General features: G+C 49.0%; 1 protein-coding gene across 4 annotated transcripts in view; it reads left to right on the forward strand.

The window, feature by feature from the left end:
• Positions 1-20,376, forward strand: part of TBX5 (T-box transcription factor 5) — a 399,833-nt gene that overhangs the window by 272,755 nt on the left and 106,702 nt on the right. For all 4 annotated transcript variants that reach the window (XM_069214523.1, XM_069214524.1, XM_069214522.1 and 1 more), the window contains one exon: positions 15,210-15,301. In XM_069214523.1, coding sequence (XP_069070624.1) covers positions 15,210-15,301 — 92 coding nt within the window. The remainder of the gene's footprint in view (positions 1-15,209; positions 15,302-20,376) is intronic.

A 20,376-nucleotide genomic window follows, 5' to 3' on the forward strand; every position in this document is an offset into this window, starting at 1 on the left:
ACCTGCAAAAACTGTGAAAAATCTAGGCTTTCATCTAGAACCAGAAATGTCATGAGCAATGCAAGATAACCACCAAATGACTACATATTTTCATTTAATGAAGACAATTAAGAAGGCCTTACCACTCCTACCCAGTCCCATTCATCGAGTTGCTATATGAACAACTATTTTAGCCTAATATATTACTGCAACTCTCTCTTTCTGGGACTCCCTGTGGGATTTACTCAGAAGTTACAGAGGATTCAAAATGCAGTGTCCAAATTGGCCCTGGTCCTACCTCAGCCTCCTCTCTCCTTAACAGCTTACACTGGCTTCCATGATACAAAAGAATCATTCTCAAATCCCTGTGTCTCGTTTTAAAGGCTGTCCTTTAAAAAGGCCCTTCTTACAGTAGGACTAAATTTAACATCTGTGTCCCTTCTTGCTCTCTTCAGGCGTAAGATACCTGTCTACTCATCATCCCGAGATTCAAACAGTTTTGGATCGGGGTAAGGGCTTTTCAGAAGTAGTACCTAAGCTTAGGAATGATCTCCTTGTCACTTTAATCAATACAGCAAATCCTCTGTGCTTTAGGAAAGACTTAAAGACCTGGGTATATAGGATTTAATTTTAATGTTGGTCCAGTTGCGGCTCTATCATTACTAGGACACCTTCTTTTAGGTATTTGCTTGTTTTACAAAACTTATCAGATAACATTACATGGTTGTTAGAGCAAATCCTGTTGCTTTTCCATTTTAACTATAGCAGTGCAGGATGAAATTATGTTTTGCTCACAAAGATGTGCAAATAAGACACAACTCACAAATTCATAATGGTGCAAAGATTGTGACTTGTGCAAAACCTTATCTCCAGCTGAAATTTCCTGAAAAACAGTTTCCCGTGAACCTTTAGCCACAAAAAACAAAAAAAGCTGTTGCTTTTTCTACTTTCCTGCATAGCCTATTTTAGGGAACCTTTTACCTCTATGTTTTAAAAGTCTGCTAGTTTGGGAAATTGTTTATGTGTTTACAAAATCTGTATGGAGATGGTAAAATACAACTTCCAAAATTGCATACAGCCTTCTTTCATTGGTTTGGATGAGGACCCTGTAGACCTTTTAATCAAAGCTTCTGTATCTTAATGAAGTATAGTTTTCTTTAGTACTTCATTTAGGAGTAACATTACACATTGTTAAATGATTTCTAATATTCCAATTCCATAATCATGGTGCTCACTGTTTAGCAGTCCATTTGGGATTTATAGCAGTGTATTGCATTGCCTCAGCCTTGCATCTCAATCATAAAGCCAGTGTTGCCTGATTATATGGAGAAGGATTTTGTATATCACCCGTTCATCATCATAATTTGATCTGTTCATTAGGCATCTGAAATGATAGGTTGCACAGTGTGAGGGGCCTTTCCTGACTTAGGAAGGAATGGTATTTTATGGTCCAGCATTGGTTTATGGAGGGCTTCTAAATGGCCAGAAATCCATTCAATTCCGCCAGCATTTATAGAACTAAGGCTGCCATATTATTTTTGTGGAATTTCAATGTCGGTTATTAAGACATAGGGGGTCATTCTGACCTCGGCGGTAAAAGGCCCTTACCGCCGGTCAGAAGACCGCCATAACACCGCCGCGGCCGCGGTTAACCGCCACGGTCATTCTGACCCACAACGGCCAAACCTCAAAAATTCCGTCCTCCACTGCAGGCCGCCACATCAGCGGGCAGCGATAAACTGGAGATGACCAAACCTCCACCGTCACGCCAACAGAAATACGCCCATGCCATTACGACCCACGAATCCACACGGCGGTCATTCAAACGCGGTATTCCATTGCGCTACACACCGCCACGGTCAGAATACACACACATCACCAAAACACAGCCACATTGGACAATTTGAAATACACACACCTGATACACATACACACACCACTCCCACACAATCAACCAACTATAAAACACACACCCACATCACCCACAAACCCCTGCGACCATAATTACTGAGAGAAGGAGAGAGAGACACAGCAGACAATCCAAAGCAAGACACACTGAGGCACACTACACCATCACACACACCACATAGTAGCACAAAGCACCACTCACCAACATACTTATCATCACATACACCAACCCACACCTCACCCACGCCACCCCATGGCACCCCAAAGGCACCCACGCTTTTCGGACCAAGAACTCCGGGTCATGGTGGAGGAAATCCTAAGAGTGGAACCCCAGCTCTTCGGCTCGCAGGTGCAGCACACCAGTATAGCTAGGAAGGCGGAGCTATGGCAGCGGATCGTGGACAGGGTCAACGCGGTGGGACAGCATCCCAGAAATAGGGAGGACATACGCAAAAGATGGAACGACCTACGGGGGAAGGTCCGATCGATGGTCTCCAGGCACAACATCGCGGTCCAGAAGACTGGCGGCGGACCCCCACCCACCCCTCCCGAATTCACATCGTGGGAGCAAGACGTCTTGAACATCCTGCATCCTCAGGGCCTCGCAGGAGTAGCCGGAGGAATGGACTCTGGTAAGTCCAATCTCAACTACTATATCCCCCCCACCCCACCAGCATGCCAACCCACACCCCCACCCTCACCCCCAACCCCCCAGCACACATCCTCCCTGACAATGTCTCACCAGCACAACCCACCCATCCCAACACCAACTCCTGCATGCCAACACAAATCATGGGCACCCATCACCTAAGCATGACCACTGCACTAACCCCCCCCCCCTAACTACCCTCACAACACCTCCCTCAAGGGAATGCCTGCACTGGGGGACAAGGGCACCCATAACACACACGCTATTGCACACACAGAAACAATAACCAAACTCTCTTACCCCATGCAGGACCCGAACGACAACACACCAGCCAGGAGGGTCCAGAAGTGTCCATCCCACCACCGGAACAGGCCCACACTGAGGATAGCAGCTCTGTCGACAGTGAACCTGATGACCAGCCCGGACCATCGGGGACCTCTGGGCAGTCGGTTCCCCTCAGGCAGCCACAGGCCACACCAGACCCGACCCCCTCTGCCAACACCAGCACAGCTCCCACCCAGCGGGCCCATGCCTCTGTCTCTAGGACAGCTCAATCAGCGGTGTGTCTGCCACTACAGGGCACCCAGGCTAACCCAACACCCCAACACCAACAGGGACCTGGGGGCAGTGGTAGCGGGCACACCGTCCAGGGGACAGAGGCCGGGGGAAACCGGGCAGCTCGGAGGGCTGCTGTGCAACAGGGGGGGGAGGAGAGGCCCAGGGAACCCACTCTCCAAGAGGCCCTCACCACCCTCATGGGGGCATACCACCACTCCCAAGAAACGATGGCGACGGTACTGGCCAGGTTCACTGACATCCAGGCACAGCAGGAGGAACGCTACATGGGGTTCAGGGAGGAGCTGAGAATCATCGGGACCGCAATGGGGACCATCGTCCTGGCCCTCCACAGGATAGAGGACGCGTTGCGGGACCATGGTGCACCACACAGGGCCCCTGTCACTAGCCCGGACCAGGAACAGCCTACCACCTCCGCCGGCGCTAGTGGACAGGAGGTCCCAACACCTCGACAGCCCCCCAGAACCCCACCTCCTGCTGAAGAACAACCACCCCGTAAGAGGAGCCTGAGACCAAAAAAAAAGACAGAGTAGGATGTCAAGACCCCCGCCAGCAGGACATACCCCCTCAAGTCTTCCCACTGTCCCACATTGCCACCCTGTCCAACCATGAACTGCCTATGCTCCATCCTTCCACAGGCAAAAGGACAATGCACCTGTGAGACTGAGAACTGGACTCTGCCATGGATATTCCTCCACCCCCACCCATCACCCTTAGAATCACATGTACCGATATCTAGCACTGTAAATAAATCACATTTTGCACACAAATCTGTTTTGAGTCATGCTGTATTATTAACAAATGTATTACATATTACTGTTCAATTTCTGTTCTGTCAATTAGTCATGACAACATACCAATGTCAATACGCTGTATTTCATGGGCGAACCAAGCAGAAGTCAGGTACTGAGTCAGACAGCACTGAGAAGGGAAGGGAAAGGCAAAAATTAATGAAAAACATCTGTGGGGAACTACAGAAAGTACAGATGCAGGAGGCTATAAGCAATTGTGAAATGGCGTGGGTGATTCTTACCTGTGTGTTACTGGAAATACTGTTGTATCACTCTGTCCCTATTGTCTGTGTCGTCCTCAGAGTCTTCCTCCTCTTCACTCTCCACAGGCTCCACGGCTTCTACAACACCACCATCTGGACCATCCTCCTGCAGGAAAGGCACCTGGCGTCGCAAAGCCAGGTTGTGGAGCATACAGCACGCCACGATGATATGGCACACCTTCTTTGGTGAGTACATTAGGGATCCACCTGTCATATGCAGGCACCTAAACCTGGCCTTCAGGAGCCCAAAGGTTCACTCAATCACCCTCCTAGTACGCCCATGGGCCTCATTGTACCGTTCCTCTGCCCTGGTCCTGGGATTCCTCACTGGGGTCAATAGCCACGGCAGGTTGGGGTAACCAGAGTCACCTATTAGCCACACACGCTGTCTCTGTAGCTGTTCCATCACATAGGGAATGCTGCTATTTCGCATAACATACGCGTCATGCACTGACCCCGGGAACTTGGCATTTACATGGGAGATGTACTGGTCAGCCAAACAGACCACCTGGATATTCATTGAATGGTAATTCTTCCTGTTCCTGTACACCTGTTCATCGTCATTTGGGGGGACTAAAGCCACATGGGTCCCATCAATTGCACCAATGATGTTGGGGATGTGTCCAAGGGCATAGAAATCAGCTTTCACTGTAGGCAAATCACCCTCCTCTGGGAAAATGATGTAGCTCCGCATGAGTTTCATCAGGGCAGACAACACTCTGGATAAGATCTTGGAAAACATAGGCTGAGACATCCCAGATGACATGGCCACTGTTGTCTGGAATGAGCCAGTTGCAAAGAAATGGAGGACAGACAGAACCTGGACTAGAGGGGGAATTCCTGTGGGTTGGCGGATGGGGGACATCAGGGCTGGCTCCAGCTGGGCACACAGTTCATGGATGGAGGCTCGGTCAAGTCGGTATCGTAGTATTATGTTGCGTTCTTCCATTGTGGACAGGTCCACCAGCGGCCGGTACACGCGAGGATTCCTCCTTCTCATCGCTAGTCCCAGCGGACGGTGCCTAGGAAGGAGAATATGGAGTACAGAGTCAATCCACTCACAGGTACGTACAACACAGCTTGCACAGTACAGGTAAATGTATGGTTTGATATGTTTGTATGTGTGCCATTGCAAGGCCTAGGCCTGTGTGACGCATTAGAAATTAAGCCATGTGGGCCCTTGAAATGGCCGATGCCTGACCTGTGAAGTGGGACAATGGGATGTGAGGTCACTGCGCTGGCGGGGCACACCGTGGCGGTAGGCGGTCGAAGACCGCTGTGCGAAGACGCATTGGTTAACATTGAAGCCTATGGGTTTCAGGAGCCAATGACGATGTGCGCCGGCGGTCGCGGGACGCACCGCCGCGGTACGCACCGCCGTGGGCGTGACCGCCATTTTCTATCTGCTCAATCATTCGAGACCTGATCATCCACAAGAGAGGACCTATACTGCAAGTGCTGCTGTGAACTCGGTCTGGAAGTGACAATGGCTGCTGCTACTGGTGAAAGGGCCCCCGCCTTCAGTTCAGAAGAGTTGGAGAAGCTCGTGGACGGGGTCCTCCCCCAGTATGCGCAACTCTACGGTCCTCCAGACCAACAGGTGAGTACACTCAGTGCACATTGAATGGGTTATGCCTGTGTGGAGGGGGGGGGATGTAAGTTGGTGGGGTGTGGAGGGAATGGGGAGTGCAACGCACGACAGATGAGAGAATGGGAACCATGACAAGGTTGGGGAGCGGGGGGCATGTACTCCAAACATGCAGGTATGTGACGGTTTCTCTTTCCCACCCTGTACATGTCAAACAGGTGAGCGCCCACCAGAAAATCGATATTTGGCGTGCCATCGCCGAGGAAGTCCGGTACTTGGGGGTCCACAACAGACGGGGCACCCACTGCCGCAAGAGGTGGGAGGACATCCGCCGCGGAACGAGGAAGACCGCAGAAACACTGCTGGGGATGGCCTCCCGACCTAAGAGGGGTGCCAGTCGCACCATGACCCCCCTGATGTCCCGGATCCTGGCGGTGGCCTACCCTAATTTGGATGGGAGCTTGAGGACAGCACAGCAGACACAAGGGGGTTCCAATTCTCCTATCTGTATGCGCATTGGAGGCGTCTGGGTGGGGGAGGAGGGCTGTGGGTGACATTAGGCCCGGGCGCTCTCTGTAGTGTAGTCCGCTCCCTTAGGCATGGCCCTGTGCCCCCGCCCCCCACCTCTGTAGGGTGCCAAGTGCAGCTTCCCATGCTCCAGCATCACACATATGCGCGTGTGTTGTCCCTAGACCTGTTTGCCTAGTCAGAAGTACTGAGTAGTGTACCCCAAGTTCGCGACTTAGTGCACGAGGCACCTGTGTCTGTCCTCTCCGCAAAGGGTATTGCTAAGGCATGCACTCAACTTTGTTTAATTTCTCCCCCCACCCTAAATCTTTGTCTTCTTGTGTTTTAGCATCATCAGGCGGAGGAGATTTGGCGTCGGAGCAGGAGGGAGCTGCAGGTCACCAGGCCCCGGTGGGCACTGACACAGACACAGACACCGAGGGCACCAGTGATCCGGAGGGCGAGGGGAACACCACAACGGGGGCCGGTGGAGACACCAGCGACACGGACACGTCCTCGTTTGGGAGCTCCCTAGCGGGGGCGGCACCATCTGTGCCCCCCGCAACAACAGGTACAGCCGCCACCCAGCGCACCAGCACCGCCCTCCCAGCAGCCCCTCAGTCTTCGCTCCGTGGCCGCTCGGCCAGGAAGGCGCGCGTCTCCTTCGCCCCAGGCACCTCAGCCCCTGCCTCTGTTACCCCTGCTGCCCTCAGTGCGGAGCTCATTGACCTGGTGAGGACGGTCATTGTTGGGCAGACTACCCTTCTGAATGCCATCCAGGGGGTGGAAAGGGAGGTGCATCGGAGCAATGCCTACCTGGAGGGCATTCATTCGGGTCAGGCTGCCCATCAACGAGCGTTCACTGCTCTGGCCTCAGCACTGACGGCAGCCATTGTCCCTGTCTCCAGTCTCCCTCTTCTATCTGCCTCCACCCTTTCTCTGTCTCCTGTACCTCAACCTATCCCATCCACACCATCAGACCAGCCTGCACACACCTCAACACCCAAGGCCAGCTCATCCAAACATAAGCACCACAGAAAACACAAGCATTCACCCAAGCAACACACAGATGCAGACATATCAACAGTCACTACCACCTCTGTGTCCCCGTCCTCCTCGTCTCCCTCCTCCCTCCCTGTGACGTCTACACTCACACCTGCATGCACCCCAACATCAGCCAGTTCTTCCACCACCAGCAAACCCTCCACTACAGTCCGCACACCTGCAGTCACCACCCCCACTGGCATTTACACGTCCCCTGTGTCCTCTCCCACTGTGTCTGTCACCCCCTCTTCCAAGACACATAAACGCAGGCAGACACCCAAACAACAGCCAACCACCTCACCACAGCCTACGTCCCAGTCACCTGCACCCAAGGACAGCACACCTGGCTCTCATACAACCACATCCTCTTCCTCCACTTCTCTCACCACTACTCCTACCCCTTACCATGGTCCCAAGAAAAATTTCCTCGCCAGTTTTGACCTCTTTCCCTCCCCCGACCCACCCCCTCCAACTGGGAAAAGTCCCAAGGGCACCTCAGCCACCACCAGCCCAACTACTACAGTGCAAGTGGTGCATGGCATGTGGAGTCCACCCTTTGGCGGCAGTAACACTTCGGTGAGCAGCAAGGGGACAGCCAGCCCCCCCCCCAGGCAAGAGGACCCGGAAATTGAAGGGCCGCCGTGAGCGGACAGAGACGGCTGCCCCCAAGGAGGTGACTCCGGCCACTTCACCGGCCACAGCAGCCAGGGGAGGCAAGGGCCCGAGAGCCCCATCTAAAGAGCGGAAGGACAGCAGGGCGGAGAGGACAACCACCAGGAGCGCGGAGCAGGAGGGCCCCACAAGCCCCATCCCGGCTGCAAGGGACGACACCAAAGGGCCCAGGACTCACTCCCCGAAGGGGCCTGACACAGCACGGTCGGAGGGCGACTGAGCAGGGTGTCCAGGCCAGGTATGACTCCCTTGACATACTGCAAGAGCACCGCTGAACAGGGCCCCGCCGTGCAGAAGAGCACCGCTGAACAGGGCCCCGCCGTGCAGAAGAGCACCGCTGAGCAGGGCCCCGCCGTGAAGACAGGTACCGCTGAACAGGGCCCCGCCGTGAAGACAGGTACTGCTGAACAGGGCCCCGTCGTGCAGAAGATCACCGCTGAACAGGGCCCCGCCGTGCAGAAGAGCACCGCTGAGCAGGGCCCCGCCGTGCAGAAGAGCACTGCTGAACAGGGCCCCGCCGTGCAGAAGAGCACCGCTGAGCAGGGCCCCGCCGTGAAGACAGGTACCGCTGAACAGGGCCCCGCCGTGCAGAAGAGCACCGCTGAACAGGGCCCCGCCGTGAAGACAGGTACCGCTGAACAGGGCCCCGCCGTGCAGAAGAGCACCGCTGAACAGGGCCCCGCCATGCAGAAGAGCACCGCTGAACAGGGCCCCGCCGTGAAGACAGGTACCGCTGAACAGGGCCCCGCCGTGAAGACAGGTACCGCTGAACAGGGCCCCGCCGTGCAGAAGAGCACCGCTGAACAGGGCCCCGCCGTGAAGACAGGTACCGCTGAACAGGGCCCCGCCGTGCAGAAGAGCACCGCTGAACAGGGCCCCGCCGTGCAGAAGAGCACCGCTGAGCAGGGCCCCGCCGTGAAGATAGGTACCGCTGAACAGGGCCCCGCCGTGCAGAAGAGCACCGCTGAACAGGGCCCCGCCGTGAAGACAGGTACCGCTGAACAGGGCCCCGCCGTGCAGAAGAGCACCGCTGAACAGGGCCCCGCCGTGAAGACAGGTACCGCTGAACAGGGCCCCGCCGTGAAGACAGGTACCGCTGAACAGGGCCCCGCCGTGAAGACAGGTACCGCTGAACAGGGCCCCGCCGTGAAGACAGGTACCGCTGAACAGGGCCCCGCCGTGAAGACAGGTACCGCTGAACAGGGCCCCGCCGTGCAGAAGAGCACCGCTGAGCAGGGCCCCGCCGTGAAGACAGGTACCGCTGAACAGGGCCCCGCCGTGCAGAAGAGCACCGCTGAACAGGGCCCCGCCGTGCAGAAGAGCACCGCTGTGCAGGGCCCCGCCGTGAAGACAGGTACCGCTGAACAGGGCCCCGCCGTCTCAAGCACCGCTCCGCTGGGCCCTTCCTGTCAAGCACCGCTCCGCTGGGCCCTTCCTGTCAAGCACCGCTCCGCTGGACCCTTCCTGTCAAGCACCGCTCCGCTGGGCCCTTCCTGTCAAGCACCGCTCCGCTGGACCCTTCCTGTCAAGCACCGCTCCGCTGGACCCTTCCTGTCAAGCACCGCTCCGCTGGACCCTTCCTGTCAAGCACCGCTCCGCTGGACATCGCCATGTCATGCACCGCTGCGCTGGGTCCCGCCGTCTCAGGCACTGTTTATGGTTCACTGTGCCCACCATGCCTCCTCCTTGACCAGTGGACTCTGTAATCCACCTGAGAGACTGTGGCTTTGCACTCCCCAGGATGGTCCAGTGGGCAACCCACCCACTGCAGAGACTTGAGAGACTGTGGCTTTGCACTCCCCAGGATGGTACAGTGGGCAACCCACCCACTGTAGAGACATTGAGAGACTGTGGCTTTGCACTCCCCAGGATGGTCCAGTGGGCAACCCACCCACTGCAGAGACTTGAGAGACTGTGGCTTTGCACTCCCCAGGATGGTACAGTGGGCATGGTGGCTCCTCGTGGATCTGGCGTCGTGGACTCATGTGGCTGTGGTGGCCCCCCCCTTCCCTTCCCCCTGAGGTGCCTGTAGTTTTGACATCGGATGCCCCTGCAGTGTTCTCTCCAAAGGACTCAGGTCTCGTGTGTGGGCTTTGCCCTTGTTTCGCAGAACCTTGGCCCACGGACATGTTAGATTCGTAGGATGTGCAGGACTTGTTACTTCAGTGATACACTGATGTGTATATCTTTTTGGTTTTTGTAAATATTTTTCACGGTTGCTCAATTATTTCCAGGTGCTTTTTTTGTACATGAAAATTTATTCAAAATTTGGTTGTGTCATTGTATTTTTAAAGGGTCTTTGTGTGGTGTCACTGTGACTTCCTGCTCTGCATTGGTGTGTACATATTGGGGGGGTGGGGGGGTCTCATATGTGTATGCCCATAACCTTTCTTCCTCCCCCCTCCCGTGTGTCGTAGGTGCAGTACTCACCGTTGACGTCTGCGCCGGAGTTCGTACTCGTGGTAGATGAGCAGGTAGACGAGAGCAGGTATGATGTTCAATTCGGGTTCCATGCTGTCCGGATTCCGCGTGGAGTGTCTCGAGGTGAGCGTCTTCCATTGGAAATGTCTGTTTCCGCCGTGTTTTTATCGGCGGTGCTCCCGCCCCGGAAAAGGTGGCGGATTGGTGGGTCGTGATAGGGTGGGCGGTACATTGTCTGCCGCCTGGCTGTTGGCGGTGACCGCCGCGCTGTTTGTTTGTTCCGCCGTGGCGGTCGGAGTGTTAATGCAGCGGGCTGTGTTGGCGGTTCCCGCCAGGGTCAGAATTGCATTTTTTTGCCCGCCGGCCTGTTGGCGGGTTGGCCGCCGCTTTATCACCGACCGCCAGGGTCAGAATGACCCCCATAATGTTCTGTTAGACATTCACCTCTTGATTTTCAATTTTTCTACACTGAGATTTTCATTAACTTTGATTACAAAAATGTTCGGGTATCACCTACCCTCTCCTGTCTGTTTTAATGTGTCATAGTCATTGTGTCATATAGGGTAAAGTGGGAATCCCATTGCACAGTTTTGGAGCCATTGCAAAGGTATGACAGATGTCAGTCATGTAGTGCCAAAACCACTCTCCATGCCAGATTTGGCTGGATTTTTCAAGCTAAGAAGCTGCTCAATTTAATGCCTTATCTATAATATATTTGTGGTACGTAAGCAAGTCCTTTTATGTGGTCCATGTTTGATTTGCTTAGGGTATCCTGAATACCTTACTCTCCTTAATTTGGTGTTTTTCATGCCTTGAGAACAATTCAAAGAGTCTTCTAAACGTGGCCTATTCCTCGTTGTGTTCTATAAGAGTGTGGAGTATATCACTTCTGAGCCTTTATCTGTGTTAGGTGGTTTCTCAGTTTAGATGGGGCTTTGGACGTATTAAGAGAAGAAATCTGCACTATGGTTCTCTTCAGCCTCAGTGCATTTCAGCTATATAGGAGGGGGCTATGATCAGAGATGTTTTTGTGCATTGTAGCTTTTGTGGATATTTGCTTTTTTAACCTTCAGTGTACAACACAGATAAGGTGACTGTATAGAATATATGTACTATGTTAATCTTACATATTCAGGTGTTTATCCTTGCTAGATGCCTTCGAGGACAAGTCTTCTAAAAATGTTGCCCTTGAAGAAGACATCATTACGGCAGCAAGCAATCGCCCTGTCTACTGTAGGGTGTAGGATTGTGTCAAACACTTTGCCCTATATAACCTAAATTCTGGGATATAATGTGATAGTAACTGTCATATTTTTAGGAGGAGGTTGTCTCCCATTATTATTTGAACATGGATATTGTTTATATGATTGTCTGGTATTGCATTTGATATATAGGCGTCACATATCTACCAGGATGGTCCATGTTGATCTTGTGATGGTTACGTTTTCATGTGACACAATACTGAAGCCCCTTGTGAGTCTGTCTCCTGTGTCCTTACCTCTGCTCTGTACATTCCCTGGAGTGAGACCGCTTGCACACTATGTACTTAGTTTTCTCTTTCCTATGGCATTAGCTGTTTCATAGTCTGACCAGATTTCTGCTCCAGTTGTTCGATCGCAGACTTTGCTAATCTGCTTGAGTTTGTCCTGTGGAGTGGTTCGCCTGTTTTTCAAGAATTTTTAGGATTTTTAAAAATATATATATTTATTGTTTCATCCACACCGAGGCAAAGCAGACTGGAAGGCAGTGCAGTATCCAGACTTCTTGTGGGTACGCTGATGAGGATTTTCTTTGAAGTGTGCCCTCCTTCTTTACATTCTTACTGCAGGGTCATTGTTCAGGTAGGTACGTTTGCCTTGATATTGTTATCTGTGTCCCATGTATAAACATCACTCATTATATTTGTTAGGTGAAATGAGAAGAACCAAGCCAAGCTTGTCCCCTGGGTGATTTTCTCTGTGACAACGAGGTTCTTGTGTTCTGCATGCTCTACCAACATGAGGTGTACTCTTTTCTCTAAGGGCCACTGTCAACACTGCTTCTTCAAATAAGTACAAGTATTAGCAGATCTCTTACCTCCCCAATATGCAAGGCATTATTTGTATCTACGCCTTCTGCTATTCAAATCTGTTTGCCTGTCTTTCCAGTGTTTATTCATTTCTAGAAGGTATACTAATGCTTTGAGTATCGGGACACGCTGTTTCCGTTTGTTGCACACCCGACGTTCTGTGCCTTTTTTCTAGTTTATAAGTCGTTCACTTTATCATCGTTTGTTTCCTAGCTACAACTACCAATCACTGATTCGCATGCCTCATTGCTTCTGATCTTCAGGTCTCTTTACCTGACATCCTGACTACCAACTGTTATGGCGTGGTGTGCAATTTCTGTTGACCTTTGTGGACTTTTATCTCTTAACGTATTGCATCATGTCATTGTTAGAGGATTATGCTGGCCATATCTACGTGGTTGTCTTAATAACTTAGCAAAATATAGTAGAATGGTGGTTCACTTTCGGGTTGTGCAGAGGCAATTAACTCTGTTCTGTATTCATCCTCTTAGGTGCCACGTAATATGCTGATGTTTATGTACTGTCAATTTAATAAACGCCAAGTTTAGTAGGCTTGAAATTCTTGAGTGTGTCATGGCATACATGCCTGCTCAGTGGCCATGATGACTCGTAGTTGGCCGATACATGATGTGAAATATCTTCTCAATATGAATGGACCATTTTTACAAACACTTCTGCCATGATTCCCCTCACATCCCTACTTCAAGTTTCTAAATTGCAGGGCATTTTCTTCGGAAGGTGGCTGTGTATGGGCTCAGTGGTACAGACGGCTGATTACGAGCTTGGTTTCCACTTTGTCGGGCTTGGTCTTTGGTGGTGAATATAGTCTGGGGGCAGTTGGAGACTTTTTGGGCTGCACTCCACTGCATATTCCGTAGAGCAACTTGATAACATGGGTGCTCACCACTAACCTATTATGTATCCCCCGACAAATTTAAAGGGCAATCTAGTGTAAAAAGAAAGACACAAACCTCTCTATCCAGTGCTGCATCTCTAACAAAGGCCAGTAATAAGTATTATAAATTGTTGCTTTGTTTGATGATAACAGTTGACGTGGGTTTCGACATGCATTGTTATGTCAGGCACTGGATGCCTCATTTAAATCCTTGGTGTTCAGAAAATCATCACTTTGGATCATCTGCGATTTCCTAGTAAATGTGGCATTTCTTTTCAGTGATCACTGATGTGGCATGGGGATGGGTGAGGAGGCCTGCAACCATGGCTTCTGCCAGGTTCCTGTAGAGCAGGGGTCAGGAAAACGCCAAGTTGCTCTGCATACCCTGGGTTTCCTAGTTTTTAGTCCATTGTCTGACCATGCTCAACACCTAGACTTGAATGGTCTAAGATGTTTTTCGGTTTTCTGCATCTTAATGGAGAATGGCAGATCCACTATTTGTCACAAGGATTCCCGTTATGTCCCGGTTTAGTCCGGAAGGTTAATTCAATCTGCCTCAGGGCCCCAGGTTCAACAGAGACCCAGCTGGGACCTGCCCAACCTCAGGGGATGTGTTCACCCCTGTCTCTCTCTGAGGTTCAGATAAGGTCATTCTTGACTGACCTTCATATGAAAAACACGAGGGGATGTGGGAGTAGGTGTGCTTTCATCTGTTCTCCCAGATGGTGGGGTGGTCCGAGGCTCTCTGGTTTGCTGCCTAATGTTATATTATTAAGCCTCCCATCCTCTCAGTTTTTTGATTTGTAGTTTGCTTTTGGTGCTGTTCTTGAACTCTTTAGGAAAGATGTTCTGCTTTTCTTTTATGTTTTACACCAAGTTTCTCCATATTTTGAATCCAAGTCACCTCCGTTTTGAGCCTGCAATAAGGGGCCCAACATTTAAACTTGAAAAGCCCAGCTGTTTAACCGAATCGACAAAGATCATGTTCTGCCTCAATATTTTAGAGTTCTGATTACATTTAAACTGGATATTTAAAAAAAAGTTGAAGTCAGTTATTAAGTTAAAAATAGAATTTATGCTGAAGAGGTGTTTGAGGCATCGACATAATCTATGCTATAAAACTGAAGTAGGTTCCTTGTTTTTTTGCAGGATGGGGTTTGGATGTTTCTGTACAAGGATACATGGGTATCATACCAATTGCAGACAGTATTTATCTGACCAGGCAGTAGTAGTTTCTTGCTCCACGATTAAGGGGTGCCAAGATTCTACAAATTTAAAATATGACAGAGTGAGGGACATAGGTGCAAGCATTGACTATGTAGCTTTAAAACGCTTTCACCCCGTTGAATAAATTCCCTGAAGCTCTGCTAAATGTGTCTCCCACTCTCGTCTTTGATTCTGCACTTAAAAAGGCAATAAATGTGGGAGCGCGTTGTGTTGTAGGGGTCATTCTCCTATAGCCGTGGCGTTTGTATTGTTATTTGTGTATCTATATGCCATACAAAAAGCATGGACAGTTTGGTTTGATTTCAATGATCCGTGATGGTGAGCTTTCTCCGAGGTCTGGAGAACACAGACACACCAAGAGACCACCGGATAAACACCTATCTTTGCTAGGAACATAGCTGTGACAGGAACTTCATCTTTAACGAAGCAAGAGGTGTTGCATGAAAGTGAAGCTAGCAATCTATGTAAAAGACAGTAATATGTTTCCAATGGCATCTCTTCTTCGCCTACAATAAAAAAAAGTCGAGGTTGGCATACATTTACTGGTCAAACTATTTTTGAATTGTGTCTCCGATCATTGTGTGACACAGCCCTTTACCCTTTTTTCTTGGTTCCACCTAGATCACACAGCTGAAAATTGAGAACAATCCATTCGCAAAAGGTTTTCGAGGCAGTGATGATATGGAGCTGCACAGAATGTCCAGGATGCAGAGGTAACAACTGCCATCAACTGATTCCTCTTCTTTAAGTGAAAACCATGTTCTTTTTTTTCTTTTTTTCCACTATAAAGGGTTATGAACTTACCTGATGTTCAGTAGGGGGTTTCTCTGAAAACCTAAATATAATAGACAAACTACAGAGGGGGCATGATTTAGAATTTGGTGGGTGGAAGATAAAGCATCGGTGTGGTGGAGTATTTTACTTCCACCATACGAGGGTCCTTCACCCAACAAACTTAGAAATGTCCACTGGCCCTCTGTTAAAAGTTTTGTGGATGGCTCTGTCAAGATGACTGTAACGTCCGTCAAACTTTTAACACGTTTTTATATTTTCAGAACCAAAATCACAAAGCTGTATTTTGTTTTTGAAAATACAAAAGAAATTACCCCACACCATGGGAGCTGTCTCCCATGGTGTGGGGGTAATTTAGCAGTTTTCACTGCCCCTTCTGCAGGTTTTACCCTGCGGTGACAGGGAAAACTGGCCATTCGACTGCTTACTCTAAATCTGGTAGTTCAATAGTCAAAACTCAGACGTCCTTATTTTGTGAGTCTGTTGGAGTTGCATGGCAGTGACAATGACTGAGAAGTCCCTCCCGCTGATAATTGAGGCTCGCCAGACTGTGAATAAGGTGGGTGGACCGTCAGTTTGGCAGAGAGGGTACTCTTTCGCCTTTGCGATAGAGAACCCTCTCCGCCGAATTTTAAATCAGCCACTAAGTACATAAAAGTTGCTCTTTTGCCAATGATAATGATGATCATGCTCCATTACTACAAAAACGCATCGATAAATGCGGGTGAGTGTTTATTTGTTTAGGCTTTGCTGTATTTTCTTTGATGACTGCATATCTGTGGCTCTAATATGTAAAGCGCAGAATTTAAGTAGTTTCAAGTAAAGCATAAGAAAAAGAGTGGATTCATAGGCTTCATTTTTAATTGGTAATAAGCACCGAATGAAGCTGAGGCAATCTTGCAGATTATTAATAATTATTCATCGAGCTCCGCATTGAATCGTTGATATTAGGTATTACATTTATAGTCATGTTGGAGGCTGGCATACAATCCAAGTAATCAAGATGGGTCTCAGAATAAACAGAATAGAACTCTTTTAATGGAACCTGTGATGGTTTATAATACAGATAGGCACAAGCTGCTTTCACAGGAAGCAGGCCATTAAATTCTAATCAAGGACTGCACAAATTAATTACTGAGAAACACAGCTTCAGTATTCTGCCCCTCATAGAAACCTTTATACATTTTGCGTTATATTGTTAAATATATGTTGGAGCCAGAAGGGCTGCGCAGCATTTACATTTCCTCATAGATGTTATTACATAACCTTTCTTGATTAATGAATCTTTTCAATGTGCCAACAATGGAGTTATTAACAAAACAGCCCTCAGTGAAGGAACTTAGGGCCATATGTACAAACACTTTTTCCCATAGACACAGAATGGGTAAAAACCTTTGCTACATCTGGCCCTTAGTGTGTCTTAACATTGGTATAATAATTAAGTTCATATCATATGTATCATCAGATAATGTTTTAAAACGTTCTCTCTGAGTCACAATACACATCTTAAAGGTCCCTAACAAGAAACATTTATCGAGAGCACCATAGAGGCCATTCTGGAACTGATAACAGCTATCAATCAAGTTTGACAGGGGACTTACAGTGAGATCACTCTGAGGATATATTATGAAGCAACATGCCCTTCTCATTGATTGTGATGCAGTCCATAATTGAGTATATTTCAATCAAAATCTCCAAAAATCTCATTTTAAGCGTCACAATAACGACATTCATGAAAGATGTATTTGAAATCACCAGGCTTCATAACATGTTTGTTGTAACGTTACCCCACATAACAATGTAAACGTTCAAAGAGTTCACCATTGAGCAAATCATAATGTTTATAATGGAGCTCAATGTAGAAAAAATCCAAGACTGATCTTGCAACTCATCCTGGAAATGATAGATTAATTTATAATGAACCAAATCACTGAACTCCGAACAATCCCCAATGGAATCCGTTGTGCTGCATTAAATATTACAAAACATCAGTACATAACAGAGAACTTTGGCATCTGAAGAACAAGTTACTTACCTTCGGTAATGCACTTTCTTGTAGAGAGTCTAATTGCAGATTCCTTCCCGTTTGAATAATCCCCCAGGCATCAGACTGGATCTGGAAAATCTTCCTCAGTCCCATGGTGGTGGTGGAGATCCGACGTCACTCCACACTGGATGTGACGTATACAAGCCTGAAAAGTTGCCATCCTGGTGTGCTGACTAGATGCATTCTTGAAACTTCCATGCCTGCAGATGTGCAGCAAATCAGATATGTCATGACCACTTTGCTGATTCCTAAGTTTGTATCTTTTTATGTAAAGAGACCAGTTCATCGAGGGGTGGTGAGAGGGTCATCCAAGAATCTGTGGTCAGACAAAGTCTCTACCAGAAAGACCGTTACTAAAGAAAAGTAACTGGTTCTTCTGATAGACTTTTTAATGCAGATTTCACTCCTTTTGAATATTGTTCTTGAGAAATACCTTCTAGGTGGTGAGCCCATGAACTGGTTCAGAAAGTAGCGGTTAAAGTGCCTGTTGGAAAATGGGTTATTGGTAGGGCAGGTAGGTACCTACACCTAGCAACAAGCCACCAACCTCCACATAGGTACAGTTGGGTCTCAGTAAATTAATCCCAGCTCAACCCTAGGTAGCTTGGCATCGAGCGTCAAGGCTTAACTTAGGAGACAAAGTGTAAAGCATTCAAATATCACAAAACAGTAATTAAATAAAACACAGGAAACAGTTTAAAAATCCAAAACCAATTTATAAAAATAGTTTATATTTTTATCTTTAAAATGACACAAAAACGATTAAAATCGGTTCAGGGGAACCAGAGATATGAATTTTTAAAGAATTATTACTTTTCTAGCGCTTAGAAACAAAAAGCGCCAATCGGGTCATCCGGTTGCACCTCGACCGGGGCAAAGTCAAACTTTCAGGCCGACCGCGATGGAGCCCTGCTCGGCTACAGGTCGCGGGAGGCCTCGGTTAAAAAGTTACCTTCTGACTTAGTCTTTATTTTGAAGTTTTTCTTCACCGGGACGAACCTGCCAGTTGAATCCGACCTCCTGGAGCCCTTGTCCGGATACGCGATGTGGGTTTCCTCGGTGGAGACTTTTACCTTCGGACTTAGTCGTTTTTTCGAGATGAAAATCCTTCGACCGGGGTAAACCTGGATCTTGATCCGACGTCCATGGAGCCCTTCTCGGATACGATGGCTGGGAGGTCCCGGTCAACTTTTTACGTTCGGACTTAGTCTCTTTTTTGGATGTTTTTCTTTACCGGGACGAACCACGAAGTCAGGCCGGGTCGCGGTTGAGGCAAGCCGGCTAGAATTTCCGCGGCGGGTCGGTCCCTCTCTGGAGCTTTTTTCCAAAAATTCTCAAATCTTTTCCAAACTTCTGGGGCTTCACCCAGATGTTCTTTTAAGGTTCTTTTGGTGTCCACAGCTCACCCCAAGGGTCCAGAAGTTCTGTGATGGTCCTTGGGGGTGCAGACTTCAACTCCCAGAATGCACCTGGCGCAAACTCCTTTTTGGCCACTGGGCAGTGGTCAGCTGGTCGCTTCTTTCAGGAGTTGGTGCAGGGGACTCTGGTTAGCAATTTTTCACCTGTAGCAAACAGGGAGTCCCTCCTTGAACCAGTTGAAGCCAGGCAAAGTCCTTCTTGTGGTGAAGCCCAAGTGTGCAGCTGGTGCAGTCCTTCTGAGTGCAGGGTCCAGGTGCAGGCCAGGGGTCCAGCAGGGCAGTCCTTCTTCTCCTTTAGTTCCTTCTTCTTGAAATTTGGTGGGGATCTGAGGTGTGGGTGCAGGTCTGCCAGTTTTATCCTTGCTCCTGGGTGAAAAGCAGGGGGGCCCTGGTTCTCCAATCAGGGACAGGGTCGTTCCCCTGTGATGACCACTTCCTGGGAAGTGTGGCAAAAATCCATCCCAAAAGGCAACAGTCTCTAAAAATCCAACATGGCTGAATCTGATTTTTGGAGGTTACATCTGGCTGAGCCCACCCACTGGTGTGGCTAAAAATCATAAACACACCCCTCTCCTGCCCTCTCCTAATCTAATCAAGGGGGCACCTAATTGTCTGGGGTTGCAGGATGTGGGGGTGTTGCTGGGTGCTCCAAATGTCCTTCTCTGCCTTTGAAGACCAGTTTGGCCGCCCTCCCCCTTCCTGCCTCACCATCTGCTGAGGGGAGATTCTCTCCCCCAAGCACATTCCTTTGTGTGAAGCCAGGCCACTTCACACCTAATCAAGGCAGCCTGGCAGAAGCTGCTGCAGGCTGGCCAATCAGAGCACAGCAGCAAAAACAATGCAGAGCTGAAATTGGCAACTTTTTAGGTAAAGTCTAAACTTTTTACCTGGACAAGTTATATTAAATCCAACAACTGGAAGTTGTGGGATTTATTACAACAATCAATTTGATACCAAATTCTTGGTATGTAACATTTAAGGAGACTTTAAAATGTAAAATAAAGTCTGCCCATTCTAGCCTATGAAGGCCATTTACTTCAATGAGGGAAAAACGAATTTGGCTGTTTTGACCTCACCAGGGCTTATAAATCTATTTTGATAAAGTCCCTGCTTATAGTTACATGGCACCCAGCCCTAGGGGCACATAGGGCACACCTTAGGGGTGACTTATATGTAAAAATAAGGTAGTTTAAGACTTTGGAAGTACCTTTAATTCCAAAGTCGAATTTGCATATAACTTTAATTTAAAAGCAGCCAGCAAAGCAGGCCTGCCTTTAAAATTACACTGGGCACCTCAGCAGTGCACCTAGGTGTGCACCACCTATGCTGTGGTCCCTAAACCTACATGCCCTACCATATACTAGGGACTTATAGGTAGGTTAACTTAGCCAATTATAATTAGCCTAATTTGCATATCCATTTTACACAGAGCACAGGCCCTGGGACTGGTTAGCAGTACCCAGGGCACCATCAAAGTCAGGAAAACACCAGCAAAAAGAGGAAAATGGGGGCAAAAAGTTATGGGGCCTCT

This window comes from Pleurodeles waltl, chromosome 11 (assembly GCF_031143425.1).
Source record: "Pleurodeles waltl isolate 20211129_DDA chromosome 11, aPleWal1.hap1.20221129, whole genome shotgun sequence".
Classification (NCBI taxonomy): Eukaryota; Metazoa; Chordata; class Amphibia; order Caudata; family Salamandridae; genus Pleurodeles; species Pleurodeles waltl.